Below are 21,413 nucleotides of genomic sequence, written 5' to 3' on the forward strand. Positions count from 1 at the left end.
CATGAGTAATGTGAGGTTTTCAGAGCAAAACGGAATCTGGTATTTGCTCCACCTCACTGCTAGTCCAGGCTGAATATGTAGAATGTCCTAAGAACCTTTATCTCCCTTCAGAATGTTACTTCCCCCTGGGTCTTTCTATTTCTTTATACATTTTAGATGTGATCATTACATGAGCCAACCGTGCAGACATATTCCTAGGTTTTTACACTTTAAAAAGTGACGCTTAAAAAAAATTGGCAACAAGTATGTCCCCCCCCAACACCCGCCCCGCTGCCATCTTTCTTTTCTAACCCCCTTCCCTGCTAAAAAACAAAAGAAACAGAAAACCCTCTTCTTCTCCCACTAATGGCGTCACTACAGTGATACCTTTGCTTACTTTCTGTCTCCTTCAGCTATGTCAGCTGTAGGCAGGGGATTCTCTTCAATGTGTTCATTGCTATAGAACAGTACCTGACACCCAAGAGCCCAATCCGTAATTATTTATTATACGACTTTATATTTATTTACTTTCTGAAAATTTATATGTCTATCCCTCATTCCCTCTAGTCTCAAAAAAAAGCTGGGAAACATAAGATTAGAGGTAAAACTGGATTGTTTTTATTAAACTATACTGGTGGTTCTCAAACCTTAGTGCGGCAACGAGTCACCCAAGGCGCTTGTTAAAATGCAGATTCCTGTCTGCTTCGTCCCCCTTGTCCCAGTTCTGATTCAGTAGGTCTGGGTGTGGCCCAGGAATCTGAATTTTTAAGCAAACACCCTGGATCTTCCTGGGCACCACACTCCGGGAAATGCTGAGCTCAACCGGTAGCAGAATTAGAGCAGGGCTAACAGTCAGAGGGTCCAGAAGGAGAAGCCTGGGAGGGATCATGGCGGGGCATTTAGTCCGATCTCCTCACCATTCAGACAAGGCAGCTGAGGCCCGCTGTGGCACAGGGACTGGCCTGAAATCTTGTTAACATATTTAAATGCCATTTGCTGGTGCCTGGTTTTATCCGAGCGACATCTCTCGTTTTTGGAGTCTGTTACTACCCTAAGTGACACCAATTACCGAGAAACATCCCAATTTGCTGAAGAATACTTGAAATGACCAACTAATGAGAACGTTAAGTATATTTTCTCATTAGTAATAATGCAGGCCCCAAAGCCAAACCCCATATCTATATATACTTGTATTGCTAAATTAAAAGCAACTGTGGGGCAGAGAACAGCTACGTTTTGAGAAGAAACAAATCAAATGTGACATGTTTTGACTGCACTGATATACAATGATCCGAGCTCACTTTTGAAGGAGAGAAGTTTGGCCCAAAGGAGAAGTGAAGGTCCCAGAGCCAGGAACACTTCCCAGAGCGAGAAGCTCTCTTTCTGGCCTCTCACACATGCATGAATTCCCTCTGTGACTTGGAACCCAACTGCTCCACCTCCCTTTCCCACAATCAGGGAAAACCACTCACTCACGACCTTAGAGACATACACGCTGGAGCAAGGTTTGAACATACCTATTTGGCAAACATTGTCTCATTTCTCCACTTGCCCAACTCAAGGGAGAAACTGGCATTGTCAACAAATTGTCTTGGTCAAATCAACTGTCTGACCCAAATCTGACAGGGCAAATTCTTATTTAAAATGTAATAAACTATGGACACACATTAGAATGTTAACATTTGTTACCACTGAAGAGTGGGATTAGTCAGGAATAAATGAAGAGGAGAATTTCATTTTTCACTTCGTCCTCTTCTAAATGGTTTGCCTTTTTAAAAAAACCAATGGGTATATATTACTATTATTGTAATTTTTAAAAACCTAGTAAAGCTTCATTAAAAAAAAATAGTAAATTTTCATTACAGAGACAAGGCAGTATGGTGAAATAGGAACTTAATACCTTGAGTGATGAGATTCAGATCTAGCTCTAGCTCTGCCCCTGATCTTGGGCAAGACCCTTAGGATCTGGAAGCTTCTATTTACTCCTCTGAAAATAAGGTGGTTGGATTAGATGATCTCAAAGTCACCTGCAGTTCTATACATTTGAATACATATCAGGAGAAGATATTATGAAAACTGAATTTCAATGAATGACATTCTTTAAAAAAATGACGGAAACAATAAATTACAGCACATAAAGCTGTGGCTTAAGTGAAATTATGTTAAGAACATATGTGATGTTGCCTAGCTCAAAGTAGGCACTCAATAAATTCATTTTGCTTCATTCATTTTATGATAATGTTTTTTAGAGAACAAAGCAAGTTCAATCTTGTTAAAAAACAAGTTTCTTAACATATATTCACATACACATTCACATATATATCTAAAATCATATAAATATAAAATTACTTGCATTTAGAAATAATAAGGTAAACCCCACCATCATAAAATCTTAGAGTTGGAAGGAATTCAATATTCAAAATAACTTCTCTGCCTGTGAGAAATCCTGTTATGTGTTCTCCTTATTTACTTCATGTGTTGATGAGCTCATGCTTCCACAGTAACTCTTGTAGCTAAGAGAACTCATCCTTATCTTCAGAATGAGCTGGACGCACCCCCTCCCCCCACTGCTGCTTCTTCTAGATCTGCCCTTGCGAGCAGCAGTCCTCTTTCCACAGGGTAAAAGAGTAACCTAATCCTGCCAAACCTTCTCACTTTCTGTCTAGATATTTTCGTTTCCTCCAATCATCCCTTACAGGTTTCCATAAATGGTGTGTCTCCACGTCCCTCTTAAACTCCATTGTGGGAATGGACTTAACCCTTGAAGTGTGGTCTCATAGAACAGAGCCCGTGTGTCCACTCCCAACTTGATTCTGGTCCTGCATTTCTACTACAGCAACCCAAGGTAATTCCGCATCCCTTCCTTCCATCACACATAAGTTTTGTTGGTTCATATTGAGAGTGTATGGAATAAAGTCCCAAGATCTTCTTAACAAGAACTACTGATGGGCCAAGGCTCTCCCATGTTTTGAAATTCTAAATGCTGAGCTTCACATTTATTTTTGTTAACTTTCTTCGTGATGGCTTCAGCCCATCTTGTTCCAACCTGTCGAAATCACTCTGAATGTTGATACTGACATCCATCATATTAGCGATCCCTCCCAGATTTCTGTCATCTGCAAATGTGATCAGCATGCCTTCTATGCCTTCATCCAAGTTTTTGATGAAAACTCACTGTATTTTTAAAAAGTCTTTTAATTTAATTGATTTTGGTCCAAGTTTTGATAATTTTGTAAAGCAATCTAAAAGCAGGAGAATCCAACTTATGAGGTTCAACCTGATTCCAAAACAATGCAATTAAAATAAATATGCTTTACAAAATTGAGCAAGGCACCAAAAGGTAGTATCAATGTGACCCAGACTCTGGCATGGTCAATCTGCTATTTTGGACAAAGCTAACAATTAAATTGGATAAATGTTTGTTGATGAGGATGACGACTCTAGTCTAACACACTGAATAGTGCAGAGGCAAGCAAACACACTAGATTGATTTTTCCGTGTGGAGACAGTTCCCAGCTGGGACAACTCAAAGTGCTGGGGAGGGCTTGCCACTGAATGACTAATTAGGCCACGTAGGCCAATAATTGGATAATTTAGGGCCAAAAAATCACTCTGGGGGCCCAAGTTCTCTGGACTGACCATCAGTAGTGATTTCCAATGCCTGGAACAACGTCAGACCGTCCTACAGGCTCGGCGTAGACACTGTGGAGCAGCTTCATGAATTCAGACAAATTGCATGTGGGGAGGCCCAAAGGTGCTTCAGGGAGGAGAGGTCATTATTTCTGAATGCTTTTCTAGCACCCACTCTCGTTGAAACCAAAGACATGGTGAAGCATGGTATCTAGGAACACAGAGTTTGGGGTCCGTGGGTCCCCAGAGATTGTTGGGGTGTTGGGTCCAATATCCTTTGCTTCTAATTCTCTCTTTGACAAATGTCACCTATGTGACTTTGGGCATGTCACTCCCTTACCCTTTCCCAGTTTTCAACTCATCATCTGTGAAATAGGTGATAACGCTTACCTTAATGGTACGGCTACCTTACCCATCATGTGTAGTTCAAACATTAAACAAATGGTAAAGAAAGAAAGGTTGGTCAGGGAGATAATGTACAGGGCACTGTGCTAAAGCTTTGACAAGTATCATCTTATTGACTCTTCTTCACAGACCACCCCAGAAAGTAGATATTATTATTATCACTCCATAACACAGATGAGGAAACTGAGGCATTACAAGGTTTCATTGGTTGCTCAAGGTCACGCATCTACTAAATGACGGTGCTGGGATTTTCTTCTAGGTCTGCATGGTTCCACGGCCTAAACCCTTAACCACTGCATTATTCTGTTAGACTATTATTTGAGACTTGACTTTAGTTAAGAGATGCTACTTGTAATCAGAATAAGAGTCCTCAACCTTTGGTGCTAAGGGTCTGCCATGCTTCTCATTTGAAGTCTTGTGATTAGGTGTGGAGAGGAAGCTTCACAGCCTATAATGAGAGTGAGGATGAAGGAGGGAGGATCGCAGCAGGTTTACCAATCACCCCTTCATTTCTGTCAGCATTGCAGCCCAGAAGGAGGGCACACAGCAGACACACACACACACACACACACACACACACACACACACACTTTTTGCCAGCTCTTCCATCAGAAGTCTGAAATACTGATTAGACCTGGAGAGGGCAATCTGGTAGTCGCTGCCAAGCCAGATCAACCAACTGGAGATCCCTGGATTGGCCCTTCTCTCTCATCTGTGTGTAAACTGTGTTTCTAAGTTTTCTTGGGTTAGAGAGTGGGGGACTATCCTTGTAGTTCATGGTTCTTTAAGTGGTGAGACGAGACAATAGACTACAATGTCTAGCGTGCAGAAATAACCCAATAATTGTGGTATTTTTCCTTCCTTTCCCTCTCTGGTGAGACCCTGTCTTATTAGAAGCTTGCTTTTCTGAGTCCAGTGATGTTGATACATTTGCTCAGAAAATCCCTTCTCATGGTTCTTCTCTGTGTTATACAAATTTCTGGGAATTTTCAGAGTTCAAACTGATGATATTTGACCACATCTTATGAGAAATAAAAATAGTGGTATGCTTTGGTTGACTTAAATAACAGTACTGGTACTCATTTACGGTTTTCAAAGCCATCATTCCTGTGTGACTGATGTTCCAAACATCCCTCTGGGGTTAAATATTATAATCATCTCCACTGTAGGGATGAGAAAGCCATGAGCAGGAGCCAGGTGACACTGGCAGGGAACAGCAGAGGCAGCGTTCCATCCCGATACCCCCAACACCTCCCAATGTCAAGGCCAGAACTCGCTCCTCTCCATCAGTGGTCTAATCCCCTGAATAAGCAGCAGGTCAATCAGTGCTGATGCAATTGGGTAAACTGGTGAGGGGTAACTTGAGGCTCACCCAGATGGTTTGATCACAATATGAAAAAAGTGTTGGTCCCTTCCTCTAAACCACGAAAGAAACCTACACACCGCAATTCACCTGTGCAGATTTTCATCGACACAACCACCAGGAATTCTGCAACAATGGTGTGACAGGTGCAGCACTGTCAGAGTCATTTGTTAAGGCATTTAGAGACCCAATAAGGCAAAAATGATTGGGCACAACAGATGCACCAGAATTGCTAAATGAAGGGAGAAATATAGGAAAGGTATGAAAACTGTTCAGTCCAGCGCCAGCTGCAAAGTCATTCAATCAACTCATGTTACTAGTATCATGAACAGAGACCGGATCATTCATTCGAAAAGCAGGACATCATAAAACTTACTCTGGAGTAATCGAGATCTCTGGGTGTTGAGTCTGTTAAAGCTCGGACAAGGGCGTTCATCATACAGATCGGAGGAGAAGGTGGAGAGGGCTGAGAAGGTTCCTGCTGTAATGGGCTCTTTGGTTTGGAAGGCAGCCGACCTCTCCTCCCTTTCAGACTGTCTGTACGGACAACTGATGCCAAGAGAAAGAAAGAAAAAAATGTCTTCAAAGATATCCATAAAGAGCCATAAATCACCAAAAAGTATCAAAACACATTACAGTGGAGCAATTCTTAACGAGACCAACCATTTAAAAGTGGCAATGAGTTTGGAATTCTATCCCCACAATGATTTAATGAGAGTTGAAACAAGCAGCATAAAAATCACTCATACTTACATCTGGTAATGAATTAGCCCTGAAAGTCTCCTTCTTAAATAGAACAGAGATGTATGTACACAAGCTCTCTATTGATTTTGAGAAATTAGAATAAGTAGTCCTCGGCTATTTTTAAATGGTAATACACACCATAAAAGTAAAATGTTGGAAAGAAAAGGCAACTAGGAAAATTCACCATCCCAACATGAGTATCAACATTTTTCTCAGTGATAGAAAAGGTATACGCAAGCTGAATAAAGATCATTATATCCATACCTTCTTTAACCATGCCAACACTGAGACACTTCTGAAATCGACAGTACTGACATCGGTTTCGACGTCTCTTGTCTACAGGGCAGTTTTTATTTGCCAGGCAAACATATTTTGCATTTTTCTGAACCGTTCTCTGGGAAAACACAATACAGAGATAGTCAACTAATAGTTTCTGGAAAGAGGTAGGACCTGACAAGATGTATTTTAATTACAATGTGAAAAGCGACAGTGCAATTCGTATAATTAGATAAATTTAATTTCCTAACACGCTAGCCTGCAGGAAAAACAATTTTATTAGTGTTAGCTGCTGACAATGAAAATCATCTCGGATTGTTCTGAAGCAAGTCTCAGGAGACACCCAAGTCTGAATGATAAAATCATATCTGAAATTACCAGGTCAACATATCATACCTTGGAGGATTAGATTATCTCCACTTTTAATATCCCTTTGGGAACAATTTTCTACTTGTTCCACTCCCCTGATTATTGCTGACCTTATTAAAATAAAATCAAAATTATCTGGGATGTACTTTGTTGGCTATCACTATTGTAAGTCAAATATCACAGTAACTGGCTTTGTTCCCCAATAGAGATGAAATCATAAAAAGCAAAATCAGGACTTGACTAGTTAAAACATATAGGAAATGTTTTTATGCAAAAAATAACTATCGCTTAATCTGTCTATATCATTTATTTTATCTTTAAGTTATTAAGATAATATATATTAAGAGAATATTTTCTTAAGAGGAGATCTAGGGTAAACTGATGATTTCTGACTTTTGAAAGTAAAATCTTAAAATTGGTTACTAAAAACCACACCAAAAAAAAAAAAAAAACCGACCCAACAAAAAGATTAAAAAAGAAAAAAAAAAAGGAAATATGAGAGCCATAAATTTTCAATAAAAATTCCTATTAATAGGTTATCTCGTAAATGACTACTGACATAGACATCAAAATAGCCATATTGTAAATAATACAACATAAACCTTAGACTTGGATATAAAATGATGTCTTATTCTTCAGCATCACATATAATTTGAAAATGACACATAGAGAAATAATGAAGTATGTTTTATGCTCCAGATTTTAAAAAATGATTAAAAAAATTAAAAAAAATTTGTACAAGTGGATGTGTATTTACTACTTAGGGTGAAATTATTCAGAGATTACCTGAATCTATACAACTCCAAATAGAGCAGAAAGTTGGAATTTATTTAGTAAGCCTGGACCGCATTAAAGAAAGAATGAAAGAGAGAAAAGAAGGAAGGAAGGAAGGAACCCAGATAATTTAGGATTGGTGATCTATTTTGGGTCCAAAATTCTAGATTCACTTCCAATAATCTTTTACTTTTAGCAGTTCTCAAGCCCCATGAATTAGTTTTCACCCCATCACCTTTTAATTTCATTTTCGGGAATGGTTTCTAAATGGCTTCTACGACTTTAAAAATCTACCAAAGCCAGATCCATTTAGTTTAAAATGCAAAATTCCAAAACACAAACACATCTCTGAGTTTCCAGCATTTAAATTCTCAACAGTCTGTAAGGGTAGGAAACTTATGTTTCCTGAATGAAGCTCTCTTTCATTGGACATGCAGTAATTTCTGAAACTCTCTTTCTTGCCATCATCCTCAAGGCTACCTGCCAGTTTGAGTGCTGGTGGCATTTTGCTTCAGGTATATATCTTCCCAATAACCTGAAACCTTCCCCATATTTGTGTGTGTCTGCACAGTTTAAGGACAGGGAGAGATCGTTATGGTTCAATCACTGAATTCTCATCATTAACTGCACCTCATGTCACATTTTTAAAGAATTCAATTTAATGGTAGAAAGCCACTGGGTAAAACCTGCTCCTGTTCCTTTAATTAACAGATCTGTGGGGTGGTTCTCCCCCATCCTACCCCCCCCCTTTTGAGTATGGATTTGTTTTCAAGGCATTGCTGCAGAAAAGGACGCTGTTGGGGAACACTTAATTGACATTTCTAGACGAGGAATGTATTACCACTCCTGTATTTTGGTTAACTCTCAATTATTCAGAAGTGATTATATTTGTGGGTTAATCGTACTTCTCTTAATTGTTTTTCTTTCTTTTACCCTTTTTGGCTGCCTGTTTCATTGCCCTTCAGCATTTCCACTGAAATACTGTGAAAATGAAATCTGCTACAGGAATGTGGTTAACTTGGAAAGAACCCTGGTAAAGCGTGAGCAGTTCAGACAGGAAAAAAAAAATGGCTAAACTGAGGGTTCTACATTTAAAACATTATATTTCTGCATACCTCCTATATGGCACTAGACATACTACAAAGTCTTTCCACAAGCATTTTCTCATTTATCTGCAGAATTTAATTAGTCGCATGATGTCTAACCCCAGATCAAAAATAACTGTTGCTTGCTGGTAGGCATACCAATCCACACACATGTGCATTTTAATAAATACTTGGTAGTTTTCATTTAATAACGAACTACTGTTTTATGGCCCTTTAAATAAGTGTGTTCATAACTGCTTTATCTAATTTGATACTCATGGCCCTTCTCTGAATTTTATTCACCTGATTGGAAAATGGAAGCCTAGAAAGACATACCATGCTCAACATGGTATGTTGGATTGGTAGGTGACAGATCAAGGACTCCTATTTGAGTGTTCTGACTCCAATTTTAGCACACTCCCACTCCCAGATATATTCTATTGGCCTCCAAATACCAGTTACCCAATCAGCATCTAGCGTCCCTTTTCCCTCCACTCTGCCAGGCCCTGGAGGCCAGGGAGTGGCTTTTGTGCGAGAACATTTATGGGTTTGCAAATGCCTGATATAACGGCCAAGGGAGTAGAGAGGGTGGCACAGAATTAAGTGTCTGCAGAAGTCTGGGAGTCAGTAGCAAAAGTTGAGTGGCAAGAAAACAAGGCCTCTTCTTCCTCAACAGTAGAAAGAGCACTGACCCCAAGTGTTGAAGGAAACCAGCGGGAACAGCCAAACATGCCACTAAATCACCATTTATAGAACGCACAGGGCTTCTCTTTCTAGGCCTCAGCCTACTCAGGGGTAAGATATGGAGGAAGCCAAAGAGCCTGTAAAATTCTCCTTTGGGTCTATGAGATAATGAACAGTGTCCACACCTGGCACTGTGTGTGCACAGAGATAGAGGGGACCGGTGAGACCCCAGCTTCTGTCTTCTACAGAGGGAGCTGCCCCAGCCTGCAACCAGCCAGTTGCTCCTGTTTATTCTGCTGGTGCAGACCTGCGAAGAGTTCTCACAGAGTGTGTGTCTTGGGATAATTTGAATAACCTCTCTGAGTCTCCACTTCCTCATCTGTGAAGCAAGCATAATTAATACCTACCTTCAAGATACTATTAATAAAAATGGCTAGTGGGTGGTCAGAATTCAATCTCAGGTCTGTCTGCTTCTAGAGTCCCAGCTCTTATATGAGGATTAAGTGAGATATAAATGTCCAGGGCCTGGAACACAGACCCCATCCCCTCCAATACCCTGCATGGACAGAGGAGGAATACAATGAGGCTTCTGAATTTTTTTTTTTTTTTTTTTTTAAAGGCTAGGGATCCTTTTGAGAATCTGCTGAAGGCTCTCTCCAGAAAAATGTTCATAAGGTAAAGCCAAGTCGGGAGGTTCACAGCTCCCTGGAGTCCAGGTCTGCCTCCGTTCATGGACCTCAAGTTAAAAACCTCTGAGAGAGTGGGTGTGAAGGTGCTAGGACAGGCTACAGACACGCACAGTATAATAATGCCACTTCTGGAAGGGGAAGGACCCTCTTGGACGCTCACTTGGCAGGTGGTAGAGGAGGCTGGCTGCAGAGGGGAAGGGGGCGCCAGGAGGAGGCGTGCGCTCACCTTGAAGAAGCCCTTGCAGCCCTCGCAGGTGCGCACCCCGTAGTGCTGGCAGGCGGCGTTGTCCCCGCACACTGCGCACGTGCCCTCGCCCGACGACGAGCTCCTGTTGGGCGGCGACGGCAGGTTGGGGCTCTCGCCCAGCAAGCTGGACGCCGTGGGGGAGGCCGTGAGGCCGAGCGGCGGGAAGGCCAGCGCGGCCGCCCTCTTGGCCAGCGGCAGCCCGTACGGGTGGCCCTCGAGCGCGGCGGCCTGGCTGCTGGCGGCGGCGGCGGCAGCGGCAGCGGCGGCTCCCAGCGGCAGGCTGAGCGCGGCGGCGGCCGTCGGGTCGTAGCCCAGGTGGTGGCCCCCGGCCGGGCTAGGCGCGGGCGGGTGCGGCGGCGAGGGCTTGAAGTGGAAGAGCGGGAAGCGCGCGCCGGGCACGGTGGGCACGGCCTTCATCGGCGGGTCGAGCAGCGGGCCCGGAGCGATGCAACCCTGCGCCGAGGGCAGCGCGTCGTCCCACAGCGCCCCCGCCTGCGGGGGGAAGCCCGGCGTGGTGGGCGTAGATGGCGGGGACTGCTTGAAGTACATGGAGGTGCTGGGCAGCACCTCGTCCTCCGGGCCGGATGGGGGCGGAATGGATGGCTGCTGCTGGGGCTGCTGTGGCTGCTGCTGCTGGTGGTGGTGGTGATGGTGGTGATGATGGTGATGGTGGTAGTCGTGCGCGCGGCCCTCCTCCATCTTGATCAGGGGCCGTGGCCCCGATGGCTGCATTTGGTACAGGCAGGAGGGCTTGAGTTCGTAGTTGCTCGAGTAGCCTTCCATGAAGGTACTGAAGCTGGGCAGGGACGTGGTGGCGGTGGCCGTGATCTCAGTGCTGCCAAGGTCCATGGTCAGTTTGGCGTAGTCGGGGTTCATAATCTCCGTGGTGTATTCCGAGCCGTAGGTCTGCACTGCATAACTGGAACCTGGAGGCGAAGGGCTATACTGGGCTTGCACGCAGGGCATATCTGCAGGACAGGGAAAAGGGTCTGTCAGAAGCAAGTCAGCACTCTCTCTTGGCTGACAGGTACCACTGGGTTCATTGCTCTCTCATCTGGGAAATGGGAGGGGAAGCGGCATCCTTTTCTCCTTCCGGTAGAGTAGATTTAAAGCTTCATGCTTACTTTCTTCCTTGAAGAAAGCAGAATTCCTGACAGACTAAGGGGCCATAGGATGCCAAAACCAGGCCTCCTGGGGACCTCTGCCCACCTTCTCTCTCTTGTCTTTGTTCTCCACCAGATCTGGGAAATTTGACTCCTTCTTTCATAAGCCCAGTCATGTTTTGATGAAGGGGTTTTGAACCCTATAAACTAATTGGGGGTGGTCTTGGCCACAAGTTGGGAGGACAAAAAGAAAGCCAGTGAATGCTCTGTTGGTTTATTTTTGGGGAAAGAGGCCACTAGTCCCCAAAGTCACATGCATTGATTTAGAAATCTGAGTTACTTTAAAAAAAAAAAAAGTGTCCTTTGCAAGACTTACTGGCCAAGGAAGACTGACATTCTAACATTTTATGAGTGCCAACTGAGCCTACCCACACATGTTGTGGTCGCTTTCTCCCACCCCCTCCCCATTTCTCCAAACACATCTAACAGCCTACACAAACTGGACCCCTAGTGATGACTTCAGCCAGTTAGGTGGAGAGGTGGGAACACAGGCCCAGGAAATGGACTCGGGGGAGTTTATGCCATCTGCAAAGAAAAAGATCAGCAGCTGCAACAAAACACCCACCAAACATGCTCTCAGCAGTATACAGTATATATATATATATATATATACATACACACATATATGTATATATATATATATATACATACACATATATATGTATATATATACATACACACACACATGTGTGTATGTATATATATACATATATATGTGTATATATGTATCCCCCAATTCTGACTAATAAAATATATCAGTGGCTGTTTTAAGACAACAGTCTACAGCTACTATAAGAGGTGAGTTAGCCTACAAATTTTCTTATGACAGAAGAATTAGTACCTCTGCAAAAGAAAGCAGTTCCTTAGTAGGTTCAATTTCTCTGCCAGTTGACTATGTTGAGCCCCTGAAGTGACCAGTATCCAGGACGCTTATTATAGTTCAGAGAGGTGAGCTGGATGAGAAGGCCTTGGAAATTACTGGATCTAGTGGCTGATTTTTAAAAAATCTTATTATTTCTCTTTCTCCATAGTTAATTAGAAATGGTAAAAGGGGCAGTTTCTGGTGGTTGGTTTTTCTGAACCAAAGGGAAAGCAGGTGCTTCACCTCTGTTTGGAGTCTATGGTCTAGAAGTTGTGACTAATAAAAAAAAGTGAGTACTTCATATTTCCTTTGACATCTTTCTCTTACCCACGTTTCCAAATCTGATTGAGTCATGCGTGTATGGGATGAAATCTTGACGTGAAAAAAGGTGATGAGGGCCTGTGGGAAGAAGCGGTGATAAGGAGAGGCCAGTTCAAGCCTTCATTTTCCAAGAAGGGCCTTAAAAACACTCACTAGTTTGAAGTTCAAGGATTACTTATTCTGCTGTCTTGTTAGGGTGAAATGAAAGGTTAATGATTTAAAAGAAAGAACACTGCCCAATGTTCCATCTATTCTTCCTTCAGCACCTCTAGGATTTCTCCATTAATCTTCTATCATCTTCCCTTGCCAGTCCCTATGCATTGCTCTTCTTTGTGTCTTTCTGGGGTTTCTAGCTAGAATATGAGTTTGCTTGCTCCTAAGTTCTATTGATCTGCATATCTTTGGTGATTACACAGTCCAGGCACCTGATATCTCTTTAACAAAGGCATAAAGAGGTGTTAAAAGTCAAACCTGCAATCCTTTCTTTTGCCCAATTAGAATTTACTCCTTGGTTTTCAGCTCAAATGCTTTTTCTCTTTTCCTCTGAGCTTTAATAATCCAAACTTCTGCATCAAATGATTTGGGTTCTGTACAAACATAAATGCTCTATACTGCTCAAAGAGAGTCCATAACTCTTACATGCATAAACTGGATATAAAAGGAGAACAAAAATGGAGACATTAAAATGTATAATAAGATCCTAATCTATTGGCGTATGACTTTTTTTTTTAGGAAAAATATTTTTGAGAAATGCAACGCTTAATTAAATCTGTCTGCTCTACTAGGTAGCAACAGGGTGTGGTATCCAGAGGAGCTTCGTGCAAGGAGGCCACCTGTTCTGTGAAATGCATGGTCAACAGTCACTGCCCTGGTGCTGGGCAAGTGGAACAGCCCGCCTGTTGGGTGTGTGCATCCCCCTCACCCCCGCCCCCACCTCTCCCAGCCTGAGAGGAATAAGGCGTCATGCCTTTAGACCTACCTGGAGGATATCTTGCGCGCTGAATGGTGGGGCTGTGGGTCTCTCCAGCGGAGGCTGAGAGGGTGGGAGGCGGGGACGTCCGGCGAGGGGAAGCGGTGGCAGTGCTACCCGGCTCCGCTGAGGGTCCAGGCTCAGGACGGGGGCTTGCCGAACTGCGCTCTTCCGCAGGAGGCTCTGCGGGCACCGGGAGAGACAGAGCTTAAAGTGCGACCAAGCTGGTCGTCGTGGCCGGGGCTGGGCGTATTGGGAGAGGGTGGTTTGGTGGTGGTGGTGGGGGAGTCACTATGAATGCTACGTTAATTACAAAGAATTGTAAGGGCAAAGAAGCAGTGATTACGGTGAATGGGGTTCCTGGGCAAGAAGCATCACACCTCCTTGTGGGGGGGGGGCGCAGAAAGGTTGTCAGGCACCCACTGCGCTCACCGCCGTTTTGTGGCACCCAAATCTAGACTAAAAATACGTGCATTCTGTCATCGCCCAGGAATTGATCTTTCTTGTCCCCACAATTGGTTCTGAGCTCGCCAAGTCAGGAAAACCAAAGAAAGAGCACCTGAGGAAGAGTTTCGACCGAATTCGAGGAGTCAGTGAGTGTTCACGAGCGGAAAATAGTCATTTTCCAACTCCACTGCCCCCCCCACCCCGCCCTCCTCAAATACAGAATTTACACGTTGCATAGGAAATGCACAAGGTCCGGAACGAATGCGTGAATGCCCCGGGGAATTAAGAAAGTCTGCGCTTTTCATTCTAAATGCTAATGGAGCTTAGCTTCTATTAGCCGCGAGTTTTGGGGGCCAGGGGTCAAGCAAACAAAAGGACACAGTGGAAACAGCCCGGCGCTGGAAACAAGGGGACCAGGCAGTTGGAGTTCCAGACTGGTAGGGTGGGAGGAGGCAGGCCCCCTGCACCCAGCAGGAGGTATCCCTGAGGGTGGGCGACTTCGAGGCTCGGGGCCATCCGGCGGCCCCGAGGGGGCACATTCCGGAGGGCGCCGAGCGCGGCTCCGGGGCGAGCGTCTCTGCGCACAGCCTCAGCGAAACTTTGTAGCTGGAATCGCAGGTCCGCGGGCCTTGGGGGAAAGGTCCACTGCCCCAAACTCTGGTCTACAGCGCCCCCTTTGCCTGGACCCGTTCATATCTCGAGGGTTGGGAAGGCGAAACTGAAAAAAACCAAAACACAACCCCAAAAAACCTCGGGAGTGCGCGGGCCGAGAGGGGCGTGTTAAGTTTTGTCCCCCGCCGCCCCTGCGCCAGCGGCTTGCCTGAAGGAAGAGGGAGAGGGGGTATCGGAACCCCCAGGTCCGGTAAGCCCTCGAAAGCCAGGAAACGGGGGATTCCCTTGCCACCCCGCCCCAGCCCTGTCCCAGCCGATCGTACGGAAATCTTGCGCTCGCTCTAGCGCAGGAACGGGCGGATCTTCCCACGGCTATAACAGGAGCTTCCCATCCACCCAGAATTTGCAATACGGGTCTCCAGCAACCTGCCACCACCTCCTGCAGTAGGTGCCCTCATTCCTGCCCTCCCCTGGGTCCTTTCGAGCGGAGTGTTTCTCCGAGGATCGGCGAGGTTGCGTCTCCCTAAGGAAAGGGCTCCCCTCGAGCGCCGGGCGTTCGCGGAAAGAGCCACACCACGTTTCCTGCAGCAGAGCCAAGAGCCCCAACGCTCCCCCCACCGCCCCCACCCCCGCCCACTCCCATGGCCGGTTACCTAGGCAAAGCCTCTGCGCCTGGAAACACGTTCCGCCGCTCCGGCTCGCGGCCGCCGGGGCCGGGAGCACTGAGCCTCGGGGTTGTAAATTAGGTAGAAATAACTACCTCTGTCAAAGCTCCTTTCTTTCTCGTGGGCAGACGAAAGGAACACCCCCATGTTCCCCTCCCCGTGGTGAAGTGTGTGGAGGAAACCGTGAAACGCACCATTGTGACCGGGGCTCCTCCGCGGAGTTTCCAAACCTGGGGAGCGGGGGCGGAGGTTGGGCGGGGGCAGTAGGAGTGGAGGAGAGACCGACAGAAAGGGAAAGACAGAGATTCTCAGAAAGACCAAGGGAGAGGAGACAAACCGCGGGGGAGAATTTCTGCGAGCGCGCGGTCTCAGGGAAGGGAGTGGGTGGGTGCAGAGAGGAGGGAGCCGGTGTGGAGGTGGCTTGGCCTGAGCAATCTTTGATAGATAGTCACAGTAGGATCACCTTATCCAGGTAAGATAACTCGAATGAGCTCCAACTTCATTCATTGTGCCCAGTAGCCCCGTTGGGCAGCTTTTTCTTTACTCTCAACTCAGTTCTGTAAAATATTTCTCCGTCGTAGAAATAGAGGATTCAGGACGGATTTGCCATTCACCTCTCGCCTGGCACCCTAAGACTCTGGGAGAACAGCCCAACATTTGTGATCACCAAACTCCTTGCAGCTCTTCCCTCGCAAGAATCCGGAGGCATAAATAAAAGGAAATGTCCAGGAACGTTCTTTAGACTCAAGGGACAAATGCTTTCTCTCTCCGTCCTGACCCAAGCTTCCAGCGGGTTCGAGAGGTGCCTTAGGTCGTCATTCTCCCTAGGCTGCGCTCTCATAACCGCTCCCCGCTCACCACTGAGAACTTTCATTTGTTTCTATTAAGAGTAAAACACTCAGAGCAACTTCTCCAAAAGCGCGAGTTCTGCCAGTTAAGAGTAAAACATGCCCACACCAAGCCAAGGCCCGAAGGAAACGAACACCATCCCCACGCGTGTCCGGGCTCAGGAGTAGGCAATTACACCCGATTACCTCTGAAGGGAAAAGTGTACACGGGCAAGTAGGCTACGCCAGGCAGACGTGCCTAGCGGAGCCCCAGGCTCATTTCAATACAATAAGCCACATTCCTACAATTACGCCCTCTTTCCAGAGATCATCCGAGAGACTTTGCGAACTCCAGCCGCTGCTGCCCGTGCCCCTTCCCTCCCAAGCTTCCTCCCAGTCAACCAGATGGGAGTCACCATTAGGTATATTAACTTGGACCCACCGGAGCCCCTATTTTCAAGCCTGGTTAAAAGGCAAGAAAATTACTGCCGTTCATCACCGGAGCTGCAACTCCCTGCCGCTGCCGCTGCCGCCGCCGCCGCCGCCGCCGCCGCCGAGAGCATCATTACCATGACAACTAGAGCCGAAATACCCTGAATTACATCGCTGGAGCTGCTACTGAACAAATCCCGGTCCTCCTCTTTGTTAGAGGCTTTTCGCCTCTTCGGGTGGGGGGAGGAATCCCACGAGCTCCAGAGATCCCCGCGGGCCCGCTACAGGGGAAAAGTTTCACATCAGAACCCACCGGGCCGCTCGGCGAGCAAAACCGGAGCGACGAGCCGAGGGGGGAAAAACCCCACACGCAAAGTTGTCAATTTCAGGAGCGACGCTTCCCAGCGCGCCAACTTTTTAGCAAGTCCCCCAATTAACTGGGCGAATCGCATACGTACTTGAGTGCTGTGGCGGTTCCGTCTTTAGAGCGAGTTTCTAGAGAGCTGCCCCGAAATCTGCACTGGGGGGGAGTCACAGCTGCTGTCCCGGAAGGGCTGCTGTGTACAAGCCCAGCGGCTCCCAGAGGTGGTGAGCGTCTGGCAGGGGATGCTGCGATCCAGACTCATGGGAGAGTGCCGGCGAGGGGTTCCGCGGGCGTCCTGGCTCCGGCCGCGACCCGGGGGGAGGATGCCGCCGCAGTTCCCACCTCCGAGGCCACCGCCGGCGCTGTCAGCGTTGCAAAGTGAGTCCAGGAGGGGCGTCCGGCTGCCGCGCGGCTCGGCACCGGCGAGGGCGCAGGGCGAGAGGGGTGTGAGCGCGCGGGAGAGAGTGGAGTGTGTGTGAGGAGCTTGTGTGCGCGCGTGTCTGTGTGTGCGAGTGAGGGAGCGGGTGTGAGCTTGTCTGTGTGTGGGGAGCGGAGGAGGAGCAGGAGCTGGAGGGGTGGGGGGCGGGAGGCAGGAGACTCCGCTCTCCCGGCAGCGCGTTCGCTCGCTCTCTCGGCACGTCATTTATGCCACAGGAGCCCTAGCGGCCTCTCCATAGAGTGCCTGGAATGCGAGACGTCAATGTGACGCCATGGGACGCTACGTCACCCTCCTCCTCCCTCCCCTGGCCCAGCCGGTTCCGCGTGTGCGAGGGAGGGTGTGTGTGTGTGTGTGTGTGTGCATGTGCGCGCGCGCGCGCGTTCCCCGACCATTCTCAGGGCTGCACAATGGAAACTGCGCCGCGCGGCCAGCCCCGGCAGGGGGGCCTTTTGGACTCGCGCCGCCAACCCCTTTGCAGCCGTGCTGCTCGCCAGGGCGCGAGTCGGCTAGAGGGTGCAGCGGTCCGCCCGCGGGTCAGGCGGGACCGCCCAGCTGTCAGGCTCGGGTGGAGTAGAGTTGGAGGAGTGCGGCTGGCGCGACTCCGAGGCTGCCCCGAGGCATGGAGCCAGGGAGAGGGGGTAAGGGAGAGGACAGCTCTTCCGAAAGGGAAGGCTCCGCCAGCCAGCTTCTCCGAGTGACCTGGCAGCCGGTGCAGGAGTCAGGCACCGGCCCGAAGACTCCCTGAGGTGCAGCTGCGCTTTCCTCAAGCAACAGTTCCAAAGCTGTTTAAGCCTCGCTGGCCCTCAGCGTCTAGGCTAATCCATCTCCTCCTCGCATCATTTGCTGAGTGCGTGTTTCGCACGGGGATGCAGATGGCTCCGGGAAGATAAGGTCTTATTTCATTAAGCTAAGGTGTGGATTTCCTAACTGGACCCACTGTAACCCAACTAAGAGTGCACATCCATCCATCATCCACGTGCGCGCTGCAGCAGAAACTACTTAATGTGTGTAAAACAAACACACACGTGTTGAACAGCTGAGCGGGACTGACTGTTGCAAATCACCCCCCCCCCCAGCAGAAATGGAAATCTCAGCTCGCACTTTCACTTTTTGATGGTTGCCCCCCCCCATTTCCCAAATTAAATATTTCGAAATCAATCAGCAGGATTTATTAGTCAGTCCCTCGCCATGGGATTTGCTCTGGTCTTCTGGGACACATTTGTCATGAAATAGTGTGCTGAAAGCTTGGGCGACTGTGTGAGGGAGAGCAATGTCTTCCTGGAAATGATGAACTTAAGTGTGAATTTCTCGCTGCAAACAAAAACAAAAATTTATCAAAGTTAAAGTCTCCAAGTTCCAAAGTGCAGCTGAGTGAAAGCAACCTCTCTGAGGTATGAATTTCTGAGGAGGAGAAAATATTTGAGTGAAACAACGCAGACAGGAAGGGTCTCCATGTAGTCCTCTTAAATCAGATGTGACATTCTATTTTTTTGACATGTCCCAATGTTTGCGTGTGTGTGTGTGTGTGTCGCAGTGGGGTGAGGATCCCATTGTCGACAGCACACAGTTTAGAATCGAAGGTTCGAGTTAGCACCAGAAACTTGAAAACAAAACTATTATATATATACAAAATGTATATTTCTTAGATTCCATTTCCATTTCAGACAGGGTGGTGTGGAGAAGACCGTGGGAGGATGCTCCGCAAGTTGACCCAGCGGAGGGGAACCGAGCTTCTGCACTGCCACGGGTTCCAATCCAGTCTCGGAAGGAAGGAGGGCGCTGCTACATTGTATCCATTCAAAGGCTGGGGGGTGGGGGGAGCAGGACCTGGAGCCGCGCGGCGCTGACGCACACGAGGCGCGTGATTGACGCAGGCGATGTTACTAAATTCGGCGGTTGGCCGGGCCCCGCCGCCGGCGCGCGCCGCAGATAGCGGAGTAGGTTCCCCTCGGTCACCCCCGCCCCTTCTCCATTCAGTGCTGCGCGGGGCGGGGCGGGGCGGGGCGGGGCGGAGCCCGCGGGGCGGGGCGGGGCGGGGCCGGGCGTGCCGGGCGGGGCGGGGCGGGGCGCGCCGACGGGGCGGGGCGGGGCGGAGTGCGCGCGGCCGCGACGGGATCCGGCAGAACCAAATATAGTCGAGCCTGGATATTTTTAGCCGGGCCTCGGGCGCGAGCCCGCCGCGTGAGGGGGCGCCCTGACCCCGCCAGGAGTGCGGAGGGGGCGGGGGCGGAGTCGCCATCTTGGACCCGGCTCGACCCTGTCTAGTGACCGGCGGCGCTGGGCCAGGCTCTGCGCAGGGGGTCGGGGTGAGTGGGTGTGAGCCTTGGGAGAGAGGGGGCGCGGGCTGTGACGGGAGACGAGGGCGAGGCGCGGGCGAGGGAGCGGGGCGCTCGGCCCGCGGGGCGTGCGTGTGTGTCGGAGACGAAAGCCGTCTGCCAACTTGCTGGGCAGTCCTGCCACCCGGCGGCCCGGCCAGCCCCGAGTCGCGTGGGGGCGGAGCCGCCCGCGGCCACCACTTCCTGAGAGCCGGGGATACCCCTCCCGGACGTCACGGAGGAGCCGAGGCGGCGGTGGCGGCCTGGGGCTCATCCTGCACTTGCATCACGGGTGCAGCAGCAGCTGCTCTGCTCCTTTGTGGCTTTTTCCCCTGTTGAGTAACTGCTTTGTTAACTGAAAATACCATGACGGGCCAGTGTGATCACCAGCTCAAGACCTCAAAGAAAGTGAAGCTGTCAGGCAAGAAGAGGGAGACTCCCCAACCCGGCTGCGATGGTATCTGGTGGGTGGGTGTGTAGAGAAGCACTTGACAGTTTCCACGTATTACTTCTTGCCTAATTCTTCACCCCCAAGAAGGTTTAAAAATACTTTTATTTCCATGCTGTAAAATTTTCATGTGTTCTGCACCCCACCCATTCCCTCTTCAATTTGAAATCTCACGCAGAACTGAAATCACGGTAAAGCAGGAACCCTAAAATTATGCTCAGTTTTTAGGGAATAGGACATTTTTTTCATGAATTTATTGAACAAACCCCATTTTCTAAATGTTAATATATATAAAACGTCCATGCCCACTCAAGGTAGTTGTAAAGCTACTAAGTTTGTTTATAGGAATTGGGCTCCTTCAGTGACAATTTGAAACCCGTATCCTTGTTTATCTTAAAGAAAAAAAAATCCATCCCTGGCCAAATATCTCCAGGTAAAAGCATTTCTTTCTTTGAGAGGCTATGTCTTTCTGGACGTCTGTATTGGTTGATTTGGTGCTTCCCCCTCCCCTTGCCTCGTTTACATCCTTTCCTTCCTGAGTATCAGGTCGCCAATCTTTGTTCCTTGACTGCTGTTGAGCTGAGGGTTGTTGTCTGATTGCACTGAGCCAATCAGCGGGCTTAGTGCTCCTCTGGGTAGGAAGCTGGGCTGACTGTTGGAGAGGTTCCAGTGGTCACTGATAAGTGGCAACATTTTTGCACTCAAATGGAAAGTCATGGAAGCAGAGACAAGGCTCTCTTGCAATCTGGGACACTGTTCTCTCTTTAATTCCAAGTCCCTAAACCTATGCAGTTCCTCAAACAGAATAAATCATTTTTTTTCTTTCTCTTTTTCAAATTACTCGCTATTCTATATTTTTTCATAAATTTGATTTACTAAAAATTAAACATAATATTCTGTAAGGCATGTGTAATACGACTTTCAGTAATCTAAATTACCTTTTCGATGACTATTTTGGATTAAATGAAACTTAGTACTTTATAAAAGAAAGCTCTTCTTTTGGGAAATCAAATAGAATAAGACTACCTTAATCTCTGAAATGTTGAAAATTTACTTGGTTTGGTCCTTTTTCTAGAAGAGGGACGTTTACATGTGGCCTAGTTTACATACACAAAGCAAAGAAAGCAGTTAGTTTCTATTTTCATGATACTTGGGGCAGCCAGTCTGTTAAAAACTCTCTATGAAGTAATTATTACAAATTCACTGGATAATAAATAAACCTTCATTTTGTTTCTGTTTCTTTGGTGTAGACTGCAAGAAAAGAAAAGTGCTCTTTCTCTTGAAAAATAAAATATGAAATTTA

At 47.5% G+C, this 21,413-nt stretch overlaps 1 protein-coding gene and 1 long non-coding RNA gene across 5 annotated transcripts in view; one reads left to right on the plus strand and one right to left on the minus strand.

Annotated features, from left to right (window-relative positions):
• The window catches only part of NR4A3 (nuclear receptor subfamily 4 group A member 3), a 33,754-nt gene extending 18,407 nt beyond the window's left edge, over positions 1-15,347 (minus strand). Inside the window, exons 1-6 of one of the 4 annotated variants that reach the window (XM_032307953.1) lie at positions 15,274-15,347; positions 13,571-13,744; positions 12,598-12,669; positions 10,225-11,213; positions 6,386-6,515; positions 5,754-5,926 (exon numbers count right to left, since the gene is read on the minus strand). In XM_032307953.1, coding sequence (XP_032163844.1) covers positions 5,754-5,926; positions 6,386-6,515; positions 10,225-11,211 — 1,290 coding nt within the window. In that variant the 5' untranslated portion in view covers positions 11,212-11,213; positions 12,598-12,669; positions 13,571-13,744; positions 15,274-15,347. Of the gene's footprint in view, positions 1-5,753; positions 5,927-6,385; positions 6,516-10,224; positions 11,214-12,249; positions 13,240-13,570; positions 13,745-15,273 lie in introns of those variants that run through there. The other 3 variants (XM_032307954.1, XM_032307952.1, XM_032307951.1) reach the window with 3 other exon arrangements.
• A 4,113-nt stretch (positions 15,348-19,460) lies between these two features.
• Positions 19,461-21,413, plus strand: part of LOC116570639 — a 355,418-nt gene continuing 353,465 nt past the window's right edge. The window contains exon 1 of the long non-coding RNA XR_004277503.1: positions 19,461-19,653. This is a non-coding gene — a long non-coding RNA (uncharacterized LOC116570639). The remainder of the gene's footprint in view (positions 19,654-21,413) is intronic.

This window comes from Mustela erminea, chromosome 12, assembly GCF_009829155.1.
Source record: "Mustela erminea isolate mMusErm1 chromosome 12, mMusErm1.Pri, whole genome shotgun sequence".
NCBI lineage: Eukaryota > Metazoa > Chordata > Mammalia > Carnivora > Mustelidae > Mustela > Mustela erminea.